General features: G+C 43.7%; 1 protein-coding gene across 2 annotated transcripts in view; it reads right to left on the bottom strand.

Annotated features, from left to right (window-relative positions):
• The window catches only part of rnf103 (ring finger protein 103), a 109006-nt gene that overhangs the window by 2905 nt on the left and 93391 nt on the right, over positions 1-12710 (bottom strand). For both annotated transcript variants that reach the window (XM_068029134.1, XM_068029124.1), the window contains 2 exons: positions 10402-10523; positions 116-230 (listed from right to left, as the gene is read on the bottom strand). In XM_068029134.1, the coding sequence (XP_067885235.1) occupies positions 116-230; positions 10402-10523 (237 nt within the window). The remainder of the gene's footprint in view (positions 1-115; positions 231-10401; positions 10524-12710) is intronic.

The following is a 12710-nucleotide window of genomic DNA, read 5'->3' as shown; positions in this document are numbered from 1 at the left end:
CCCAAAAGTTTTACTGGCAGAGAGAACTCATTACTGGGAATGACATTTATAAAAACACTCCAGAAGAGGTCTGTACTACTAAAGATTTTAAATATAGACAGTGGCTTTAGTTTACCTGCAGTAACCTCAAAAAGAATCTTGTCGATTTCCATCTCTGCTGCTTCTTCCATTTCTTCCTCATCTTCCATGCTTTCAAAAGTATCCTCTAGCATCTCCTCAATAATCCCTGCCTGGGAATATACAGTGCACATTATGTAAAAACAGTTTATTTAACACATTATGTACAATACTGCTATCATCACCTTGTCACATAGTCCAGAATGAGAAAGAAATACAAGTCATTTAACTCATGTATGAAATAATCTGAAATAGTAAATAAGACCAAGAATGATAAAGGGAGAAGAAATGCTCCAATTTCCTCCCGTTCTTAAAAAGCATCTATACCTGAAATATCTCCAAAGATGCTAACTGATCTGCTCAGTGTTTACAGCATTTTGCATTCTGGTTCAGATTTCCAGAAGTTTTTTGCTTTTTGTTTAGTTCAGTAAGTTGATCTGAGCGGCAATGCGAAATGAACTATCTTCAATCCACATTCTTTGTTGAATTGGCTAATCTTGGGTAGGGCAACAAGACACTATATACAGCTTCAGCAATTTGTGTGTACATCCTCCAACCTAGTATAGTGCATCCGTTGCTTATATTGAGGTCTCTTCTATATTGGGTTGCTGAGGGTGTTATTGTATGAGAAACAGGATCAGTCCCTCAATGGTTGAATAGTCTACTGCTATGAGAGTGCTTCTTTTGTAAAATATGTTTTTACGGACTTATAGTTGAATTACGGACATTGATTCATCTGGAAGCTTGAAGAGATGCTGAACTTTGTGTGTTTTTTTTTTTAAAAGAGGTTACCAGAAGGTTCCTGGACTTGGCTTGCAAACAAGCCCTGACTGGAAGGCACCAGCTTGTTATTTTGAGTGGAGAAGATATGTACAGAGAAGTGATAGGTCAAGATTTATAGGGGTCAGGAGGCGTGATTCTTGTGACATTGTTTTGGTTGCTGGGGCCTTGACAGAAATCTTTGTATCCTCATTGGCTACAGGTGAAGTCCCAGAGGACTGGAGAATAGCCAATGTTGTTCCTTTGTTTAAGAAGGGTAGCAAGGATAATCCAGGAAATTATAGGCCAGTGAGCTTTACGTCAGTGGTAGGGAAATTATTAGAGAGGATTGTTCAGGACAGGATTTACTCCCATTTGGAAACAAAAACTTATTAGCGAGAGGCAGCATGGTTTGGTGAAGGGGAGGTTGTGTCTCACTAACTTGATTGAATTTTTTGAGGAAGTGACGAAGATGACTGATGAAGGGCAGTGGATGTTGTCTATATGGACTTCAGTAAAGCCTTTGACAAGGTCCCTCATGGCAGACTGGTACAAAAGGTGAAGTCACACGGGATTAGAGGTGAGCTGGCAAGATGGATACAGAACTGTCTCGGTCATAAAAGACAGAGTAGCAGCGGAAGGGTGCTTTTCTGAATGGAGGGATGTGACTAGTGGTGTTCCGCAGGGATCAGATCTGGGACCTTTGCTGTTTGTAGTATATATAAATGATTTGGAGGAAAATGTAACTGGTCTGATTAGTAAGTTTGCGGATGACACAAAGGTTGGTGGAGTTGCGGATAGTGATAAGGATTGTCAGAGGATACAGCAGGATATAGATCGGTTGGAGACTTGGGCGGAGAAATGGCAGATGGAGTTTAATCCGGACAAATGTGAGGTAATGCATTTTGGAAGATCTAATACAGGTGGAAAGTATACAGTAAATGGCAGAACCCTTAGGAGTATTGACAGGCAGAGAGATCTGGGCGTACAGGTCCACAGGTCACTGAAAGTGGCAACGCAGTTGGATAAGGTAGTCAAGTAGGCATATGGCATGCTTGCCTTCATCGGTCGGGGCATAGAGTATAAAAATTGGCAAGTCATGCTGCAGCTGTACAGAACCTTAGTTAGGCCACACTTAGAATATTGCATGCAATTCTGGTTGTCACACTACCAGGAGGACGTGGAGGCTTTGGAGAGGGTACAGAAGAGGTTTACCAGGAAGTTGCCTGGCCTGGGGGGCATTAGCTATGAGGAGAGGTTGGATAAACTCGGATTGTTTTCATTGGAACGAGAGAGGTGGACGGGGCGACATGATCGAGGTTTACAAAGTTATGAGCGGCATGGACAGTGGATAGTCAGAAGCTTTTTCCCAGGGTGGAAGAGTCAGTTACTAGGGGACATAGGTTTAAGGTGCGAGCGGCAAAGTTTAGAGGGGATGTGCGAGGCAAGTTCTTTACACAGAGGGTGGTGAGTGCCTGGAACTTGCTGCCGGGGGAGGTGGTGGAAGCAGGTACGATAGCAACGTTTAAGAGGCATCTTGACAAATACATGAATAGGATGGGAATAGAGGGATACAGTCCCCGGAAGTGCAGAAGGTTTTAGTTTAGACAGGCATCAAGATCGGTGTAGGCTTGGAGGGCCAAATGGCCTGTTCCTGTGCTGTACTGTTCTTTGACAGCGAGTTGGAGTGTAAACGGCTTGGAAGACAGTTGTTTTTTTGCCTGCCAAGGATACCCAGCTCATATCTTTCTCTCCTTTTGAAAGAAACCCTGCGTGTCCAATGTGTCAGTCTCCTCTTTCCTCCTGTATTTGAAAAAACCCTGCTTATCGAATGTGTAGGAACTGAAACCCCTGTTGCTGCATTTCTGCTGCAAGGCCTATCAGAAGCCTCTGTAGCTGCATTTCTTGAAAATCCTACCCAAACTGATCTTCAACATCGCCTGGAAAGAACTGTTCTAGGAAGATCCCAGCGACAGCCATCTCTACGCATTTGGGATGCCAAACCAAAACAAAGGACATCTTTCCATATCCATATCTCTTGTGCCCTTCAAGAATGAGCAAGTATTCAGCTTAAGTGTTTTTTTTTGTCACAGAGCTCCAAAACAAAAATCCTTTGTATTTTTCCGGTTAACCGGTATATATATATATATATATATATATATATATATATATATATATATATATATATATATATATATGTGTGTGTGTGTGTGTGTGTGTGTGTGTGTGTGTGTGTGTGTGTGTGTGCGCGTGTGAGAGTGAGAGAGTGAGGCTCAGGTAAAAAAAGGGAATTTTTGTATTTCAATCTGTGTGTTTATGCTTTACTTCATTACTGGTTAAGACTTGTCTCATAATAAACTGATAATTTTGTTTTTTATATTAAAAAAACCCCAGTTGATGTGTTTTATTCTGGGAAAGAGTGTGTTTATGATTGACCGTATCGGTAAGTGGGAAAATTTTAATATATGTTGTGACCTGTGGACAAGTGGACTGGAACAAATAGCGCACTCATCCTGCCTCAGTTATAACATATAATTGGGGGCTCTTTGTAGGATAAACTCAATGCCATACAATTGTAAGTGGGACCATAGTAATTGAAAAAGGAAAAAAAAAAGAACCAGGTTTCATGTGCTATAGAGTAAAGTCTACACCACCAGAATGTCTTTAACAGATGCTGTGACTTGTCTGGGGAAGGAGGATGCATCCCTGAGTGATTTGAGACACTTAACCAAGGTTAAACTAAAGGATTTGGCAGAATGGTTGGTGTTAGAGTTAAAACCAGGATGTAAGAAAGTAGACGTAACTGAAGCAATGGCATATCATTTGCAACTGGAAAGAGGAGGCAAACCAGAGGATAGTGCAGTTGAATCAGTTAAAATTCAGTTACACATGAGGCAGCTTGAACTTGACAAAGAAAAAGAAAAAGCAATAGAATTGAAAAAACTTGAACTTGAAAGAGAATTGACAATGAAGAAACTTGAGGAAAAGGAAAGGGAAAAAAAAAAAAGAGAAATAGAAGGAAAGGAATTCAAATTAAAAAGATGGAATTACGACAAAGGGGTGGTCTTGACTCCAGTAAAAGTTTGTAGAGGTGATGGACAAAGGGTTTTGGCTTATATACAAGCTCATAATCATCCACAATTTCTATGGATTCTTACTAATAGAGGGAGTGATTTTTTAAATTCTCCAGAAGAATTAGTTCCGTAAGGTGGTCTTGACTCCAGTGAAAGTTCTGAAGATAGATCTGACTCCAGCCCAGGACCCAGTGGAGAGCTGTTTAAATTTGTGCAAGCCCTCCCTAAGTTTGAGGAAACAGATGTAGAGGCATTTTTCATTTCTTTTGAAAAGACAGCCAGACAGATGAAGTTTTTTTAAAATTCATTCATAGGATGTGGGCGTCGCTGGCCAGGCCAGCATTTATTGCCCAAGTGGCCAATTGAAAGCTGGACACTGCTTATGCAAAGCAGATGGGCAGAGCTCATGAAGTTTACACCATGCTTTTTGAGGAGGCTTCTGCAAATTATGAGATGGCAAATAAAGCTATTCTCATTGCATATGAAGTTAGTCCCTGAAGCTTACCGACAGAAATTTCGGAACCTCGGGAGATTGTATGGGCAGACTTACATAGAATTTGAGGGTAAAGCAAATTAATTTTGATTGTTGGATACAGGCACTAAAGATGGAGGCCACATATGAGAATCTTAGGGAACTTATTCTCCTGGAAGAAATTTTTTTTAAAAAATCACTCCCATTAGTAAGAACCCATGTAGAGAACCAGAAGGTTTCAACAGCCAGACAGGCAGTGGAAATTGCTGATGATTATGAGCTTGTGTATAAGCCCAAACTCTTTGTCCATCACCCCCACAAACCCGAGAAGGATAGAAGATGGGAGTGTGAAAGAAAGGCAAGTAGCAGGGGACAAGAATGCCCCGGGATCTCCTCCTCAGGCCAGAAAGGAAGATACTGAGGGTGGAAGTGAAGTCTGCAAGCTTAAATGTTACCATTGTCACAAGGTGGAACATCTTCGTGCTGGAAGTTGCGGGGTAAACCCATCGGACTTATTGGAGTCCACAAAGCCAATGCAGAGAAAGGGGCCCTGACCGAGAGTACAATAGATCAGGCTGTAGCTCTGGCTGCAACTGTAAGACCAAATACAAAAACCAATGAGAGTGCAGGGATTGTGAATAAGATACCCGAGAGTTGTAGGGAATTCTTGTCTAAAGAAAAAGTAACTCCTTATCCCTCAAGTAAGGGTGGTAAACCTATAGTTATACTTAGGGATACAGGAGCGAACCAAACTCCTTTGCTGGGGAAAAGCTTAATATTTTCACCAGAGCACAGTGAATACTACGTTTTAGTGAATTGCATTGGCGGAGAGTTTATACCCCTACCTTTGTATTAGACGCACCTAGAGTCAGAGAGTTATACAGCACAGAAACAGGCCCTTCGACCCATCGTGTCCGTGCCGGCTATCAAGCACCTATCTATTCTAATCCCATTTTCCAGCACTTGGCCTGTAGCCTTGTATGCTATGACGTTTCAAGTGCTCATCTAGATACTTCTTAAATGTTGTGAGGGTTCCTGCCTCTACCACCCCTTCAGGCAGTGCATTCCAGATTCCAACCACCCTCTGGGTGAAAAATGTTTTCTTCAAATCCCCTCTAAACCTCCTGCCCCTTACCTTAAATCTATGCCCCTTGGTTAGTAACACCTCCGCTAAGGGAAAAAGTTTTTCCTATCTACCCTAACTATGCCCCTTGTAATTTTGTATACCTCAATAAGGTCTTCCCTTAACCTTCTCTGCTCTAAGGAAAACAACGCTAGCCTATCTAGTCTCTCTTCATAGCTGAAATGCTCCAGCCCAGGCAACATCCTGGTGAATCTTCTCTGCACCCTCTTCAGTGCAATCACATGCTTGATTCACGATGGAACTTTGATTTAGGATATACAACTTTGCTTCTTTTGCAGAGTGCGACCTAATATCTGGAATGGTAAGTGTAGGAGTTGTCCCTAGTTTGTCAGTAGACAGAGTTGATCTACTCCTGGGGAATGATTTGGCCTGAGCGAAAGTAGTAGCTTCTCCAGTAGTCAAAAACCAAGTGAAGTTAAAGTGAAGTTGCAGGAAAAGGTGCCAGGAATTTTTCCTTCATGTGTAGTAACCCAAGCAATGGCTAAACAAGTTCCATTGTCGGAGGTAAATTTGGCACCACAGACAGATAGTTGAATATCTGAAACTTTCTTTGGGGATTTGGATAATCCGAAGGAAATGTTTAATAAGTCTTCTCTGATCAAGGCTCAGCAAGCCAATCCAGCATTAAATGAAGTGGCACAATCAGCTCTAACAGAAGCTGAGGCAAAGGGAGTTCTAGAAGGCTGTTACGTTAAAAATGGGATTCTGATGAGGAAGTGGAGACCTCCTCACAGACCTGTGGACAAAGAATGGACAGTAGTTCATCAGATAGTGGTACCGCCAAAGTATCGCCGGGAACTATTAAGGATAGCGCATGAACTTCCTATAGCGGGACATGTGAGGGTCTGGAAGAAAAAATCACGTACAAGTAGACATTCTTCTTCTTTGGCCTCCTTATCTCGAGAGACAATGGGTAAGCGCCTAGAGGTGGTCATTCTAATTATTACTGGCCAGGAATTTTCAAGGACATATCGCAGTTTTGTAAAACGTGCCAAATTGTGGGAAAACCGCAACCTGCCATAAAACTGGCACCTCTAATTCCCATACCAGTTATTGTATGGGATAATATTTAGTCGGGTGTTGGTAGACTGTGTAGGACCTTTACCGAAAACAAAAGCGGGACACCAATATATACTCACTCTCATGGATATATATGGCTTCTCCATTCCGTTGAGAACAATTTCTGCTAAGGTAGCGACACAGAAGTTAATCCAGTTCTTCACTAGATATGGATTACCGATCAAGATTCAGTTGCATCAAGGTTCCAATTTTATGCCTAAAGTTTTTCAGGAAGTTATGGATAACTTGGGTATAACACCGTTAAAGTCTTCAGCATACCACCCACAGACACAGGGAGCTATAGAAAGGTACTGTCAGACCCTCAAAATGTTGATCAGGGCATACTGTCATGAATATCCCAATGATTGGGATAAAGGGCTAGAATTTCTTTTGTTTGCCACTAGGAATTCACCTTATGAGTCTACAGGTTTTAGTCCTTTTGAATTAGTTTACAGACATGAGATAAGAGGTCCTCTAAAACTAATTAAAGGAAGTTTTTTAGGACAGAGGGATGAATCTTCTGTGCTAGATTATGTACCCGTGTTCCAGGATGGGCCTGTATTTTTACGAGGAGAATCTGGCAGCATGTCTGATATATGTTCAACTTATAACATAAAAGCAAAATACTGCGGATGCTGGAAATCTGAAATAAAAATAAGAAATGCTGGAACCACTCAGCAGGTCTGGCAGCATCTGTGAAAAGAGAAGCAGAGTTAACGTTTCGGGTCAGTGACCCTTCTTCGGAACTGACAAATATTAGAAAAGTCACAGGTTATAAGCAAGTGAGGTGGGGGTGGGGCAAGAGATAACAAAGGAGGAGCTGAAGATTGGACAAGGCCACATAGCTGACCAAAAGGTCATGGAGCAAAGGCAAACAATATGTTAATGGTGTGTTGAAAGACAAAGCATTAGTACAGATTAGGTGTTAATACACTGAACATTGAACAGCAGCAAGTGCAAACCTGAAAAAAAACAGTGGGTAAGCAAACTGAACAAACTAAGATGAAATGAAATAAATGCAAAAAAAATTGTAAAAAAGAAAAAATAACTAAAAATGAAAGTAAAATGGGGGGCTGTCATGCTCTGAAATTATTGAACTCAATGTTCAGTCCGGCAGGCTGTAGTGTGCCTAATCGGTAGATGAGATGCTGTTCCTCGAGCTTGCGTTGATGTTCACTGGAACACTGCAGCAATCCCAGGACCGAGATGTGAGCATGAGAGCAGGGGGGAGTGTTGAAATGGCAAGCAACTGGAAGCCCAGGGTCCTGCTTGCGGACTGAGCGGAGATGTTCCGCAAAGCGGTCACCCAGTCTGCGCTTGGTCTCCCCAATGTAGAGACCACCACATTGTGAGCAGCAAATACAGTATACTACATTGAAAGAAGTACAAGTAAATCGCTGCTTCACCTGAAAGGAGTGTTTGGGGCCTGGGATAGTGAGGAGAGAGGAGGTAAATGGGCAGGTATTACACCTCCTGCGATTGCAGGGGAAGGTGCCATGGGACGGGGACAAGGTGGTGGGGGTAATGGAGGAGTGGACCAGGGTGGCGCGAAGGGAACGATCCCTTCGGAATGCTGACAGGAGAAGGGAGGGGAAGATGCGTTTGGTAGTGGCATCACGCTGGAGGTGGCGGAAATGGCGGAGGATGATCCTTTGGATATGGAGGCTGATGGGGTGAAAAGTGAGGACAAGGGGAACCCTGTCACGGTTCTGGGAGGGAGGGGAAGGGGTGAGGGTAGAGGTGCGGGAAATGGGTCGGACACGGTTGAGGGCCCTGTCAACCACAGTGGGGGGAAATCCTCGGTTGAGGAAAAAGGAGGTCATATCAGAAGCACCGTCATGGAAGGTAGCATCATCAGAGCAGATGCGTCAGAGACGGAGAAACTGGGAGAATGGAATGGAGTCCTTACAGGAGGTAGGGTGTGAAGAAGTGTAGTCGAGGTAGCTGTGGGAGTCGGTGGGCTTATAATGGATATTAGTAGACAACCTATCCCCAGAGATGGAGACAGAGAAGTCGAGGAAGGGAAGGGAAGTGTCAGAGATGGACCATGTAAAAGTGAGAGAAGGGTGAAAATTGGAAGCAAAGTTGATGAAGTTTTCCAGTTTGGAGATGGAGCAGGAAACGGCACTGATACAGTCATCAATATACCGGAAAAAGAGTTGGGGGAGGGGACCTGAGTAGGACTGGAACAAAGAATGCTCGACATATCCCACAAAAAGACAGGCATAACTAGGACCCATGCGGGTACCCATAGCGACACCTTTTACTTGAAGGAAGTGCGTGGAGTTGAAGGAGAAGTTGTTCAATGTGAGAACAGGTTCAGCCAGGCGGAGGAGGGTGGTGCTGGATGGGGACTGGTTGGGCTTCTGTTCCAGGAAGAAGCGGAGAGCCCTCAAACCATCCTGGTGGGGGATGGAGATGTAGAGCGATTGGACGTTCATAGTGAAGAGGCGGCAGTTGGGACCAGGAAACTGGAAATTGTCAAAATGACGTAGGGATCAGAAGAGTCACGGATGTTGGTGGGAAGAGACTGGACCAGCAGAGAAAAGATAGAGTCTAGATAGAAAGAAATAAGTTCAGTGGGGCAGGAGCAGGCTGACACAATGGGTTTGTCGGGACAGTCCCGTTTGTGGATTTTGGGAAGGAGGTAGAAGCGGGCTGTCCAGGATTGCGGGACTATGAGGTTGGAAGCTGTAGAGGGAAGATCTCCAGAGGAGATGAGGTCTGTGACAGTCCTTTGGACGGTGGCTTGATGTTCGGTGGTGGGGTCATGGTCCAGAGGGAGTTAGGAAGAAGTGTCCATGAGTTGGCGTTGAGCTTCTGCAAGGTAGAGGTCGGTACGCAATACAACAACAGCACCACCCTTGTCTGCAGGTTTGATGACCATGTCGGGGTTAGACCTGAGAGAACGGAGTGCCTCAAGTTCAGAGGGGGACAGGTTAGAGTGAGTGAGGGGGGCAGAGAAATTGAGATGACCAATGTCTCGTCGACAGTTTTCAATGAAAAGATCAAGAGCGGGTAAGAGGCCAGGGAGAGGGGTCCAGGTAGAGGGAGAATGCTGGAGGCGGGTGAATGGGTCTGCTGGTCGGGGGGGAGGACTCCTGGTCAAAGAAGTGAACCTCCGCGGAGGCGGAGGCGACGGAAGAAGAGCTCAACGTCATGCCGGGCGCGAAATTCATTGAGGTGGGGGTGTAAAGGGATAAAACTGAGACCTTTGCTGAGTACAGAACTTTCAGCATCAGAGAGGGGGAGGTCAGAGGGTATAGTGAATACACAGCAAGGGGTCAGATCAGAAGGGGTGGGGTCAGAGGGAAGTGAAGCAGAAGGAGGATCTGGAGGAGCATTAGTCCCCATCAGCTGCTGGAGCTTGCGTTCCTTAACACCTGAAAGGAAGAAAAAGGTTTTTTGTTAATGCGTCGGATGAGACGAAAGATGAAATGAAACTGCGGAGTAGAACAGCTCTGTACTAATGCTTTGTCTTTCAACACACCATTAACATATTGTTTGCCTTTGCTCCATGACCTTTTGGTCAGCTATGTGGCCTTGTCCAATCTACACCTTCTCCTTTGTTATCTCTTGCCCCACCCCCCACCTCACTTGCTTATAACCTGTGACTTTTCTAATATTTGTCAGTCTCAAAGAAGGGTCACTGACCCGAAACGTTAACTCTGCTTCTCTTTTCACAGATGCTGCCAGACCTGCTGAGTGGTTCCAACTTATAACATAATTGTTCATCAGCACTGCAACTCAAAGCTGGAACTTGGTTTCTGTCTTACCTTCATCATTTCTTTGGACAGATCTCTCATAGTGGCTTGAATTTCAGGGATTTTTACTAAATTCTGCATGGCTTTCATCACTTCTGTGCTCTTCTCTAAGGAACCGGTGACTTTTGCTATAGCTGTGAAGAGAAGGGGAAGAAATTAAATTGAAAACTGAAGACAGGTGTAATCTACAGTGATTTTAACAACCATTTCATGCTGACTTCCAAAACATTGCAAAAGGTGCAGGGCTCCACCACTGTGAACAGAAAAACTCTAATAATAGCCATCATCACTGTAGCCAAATTTAAATGGAACATTGGGCCCACACATATCTCAAAAATTTAACATCCAAAAAAAAAGTCCGAAATGTGTTTGGAGAACTTGGCTAAGTTAATTGAAGTAAAGGCGCTTGGAATGATCTTGAAGGACAGTGGGAAGGTGGAGTTGTACCTTTGTTACCAATCATTAAACATGCTCTGTTCTACATAGATAATTGTGAACGGAGTTTTGTTCACAAGAAATTGAAGATGCTCTTTTCCAACTGTTACATGGGTTGTCTTACAACACAAAAATAGTTCTGCATCTTCAGCTATTTTGTCACCATTCAAGTACAGATGTGACAGTTATATATATTTTGAGAAATGGGCTACAACTTACATGCTGGATCTTATAGCTAGGGATATAGACAGAAAATGTGGAATGGTGCACAGTCCTTCGATATGCTGCTCTCCATCCCTTTATATCCACATGCATTTCTAGAGGATACAAGTGGCATGCTCCTCTGGGAAATTAAGATATTTTTATATTTAAAATCATTTACTCTGAGTAAATCGTTTTGAAAAGAAATTTTAAGCAATAACTACATGATATTTGTGTTTAACCACAACGAACTGACCAGACTACTTCTCCAAAACCTACTTGAATGGGTACTCTCTCTTTCAGAGACACTGTGCCCCTACCCGACAATCCCCAGTTTTGAGGCGTTCCTTCTCCCAGTTGAAAGGGGCACTATCCTCTCTAATGCCTATTTCACACAGGCACTCCTGATCTTTCATGACCTTCTCACTGCTCATTTTAGCTACAGCTTCGAAATAATGTCATACTTCAATCAAGGAGTGGACAGTAACGGCTCATCTGTCATGAAACCAGAACACCCACTTGAAACCCACAACAGAGTATCCTCCCCTGAACATCACAAAATACATCAGATACAAGCTGCAATCGAGGCAGGCAGTTAGACCTTCAGAGAGCAGTGCTCTATCTGTGGGATTAGGAAAAACTGGGCGAGAGTTACTTTAAAAAAAATACTAGGGAATTTTTTTTTTTTTAAAAAGGCCCCCAAAAACTGCTTCTTACAAAACAATCCACATTTTCATTTTGGGGCACATTTTCGGTGGTACTTGGATGCAAGTAGCAAATCTAAAGTCACTTGCTTTACGTTTATGGGCAGTTAGATTATGTTACATTTCTATTTACAATATTTCAGTGCTTTCTGATTTATTCACTGAAATTCTGAAGATTTTTTTCCTTATAAAATTAGCTGATCTAGCAACTCAAAACTGGGCATTCAGGAGGCACTGTGGGCCATCAGCAACAGAACTGTATTCAACCACAATCTGTAACCTCATGGCCCGGCATATCTCCCTCTCTCTTGTTCCTATCAAGCCAGGGACCAATCCTGGTTTAATGAAGAGTGCAGGAGGGCATGCCAGGACCAGAACCAGGCATACCTCAAAATGAGGTGTCAGTCTGGTGAAGCTACAACACAGGACTACTTGCATGCCAAACAGTGGAAGCAGCATGCAATAGACAGGGTTAAGCGATCTCACAACCAATGGAACAGATCTAAGCTCTACAGTCCTGCTAACATCCAGTCGTGAATAGTGGTGGATAATTAAACAACTAATGGGAGGAGGAGGTTCCACAAACATCCCCATTGTCAACGATGGGAAGCCCAGCACATCAGTGCAAGGGACAAGGATGAAGCATCTGCATCCATCTTCAGCCAGAAGTGCCGAGTGAATGATCCATCTCGGCCCCCTCCTGAAGTCCCCAGCATCACAGATGCCAGTCTTCAGCCAATCTGATTCACTCCACGTGATATCAAGAAACGGCTGAAGGCACTGGATACTGCAAAGGTTATGGGCCCTGACAACATTACAGCAATAGTACTGAACTAGGTGCGCCCTAGCCAAGCTGTTCCAGTACAGCCACAACACTGGCATCTACCCGGCAATGTGGAAAATTGCCCAGGCATGTCCTCTGCACAAAAAAAGGACAGATCTGACCCAGCCTATTATTGCCCTATCAGTCTACTGCCGATC

Source organism: Heterodontus francisci, chromosome 1 (genome assembly GCF_036365525.1).
Source record: "Heterodontus francisci isolate sHetFra1 chromosome 1, sHetFra1.hap1, whole genome shotgun sequence".
Lineage (NCBI taxonomy): Eukaryota > Metazoa > Chordata > Chondrichthyes > Heterodontiformes > Heterodontidae > Heterodontus > Heterodontus francisci.
Note: the sequence above shows the minus strand (reverse complement) of the source record. Positions and strands in the feature narration are given on the sequence as shown.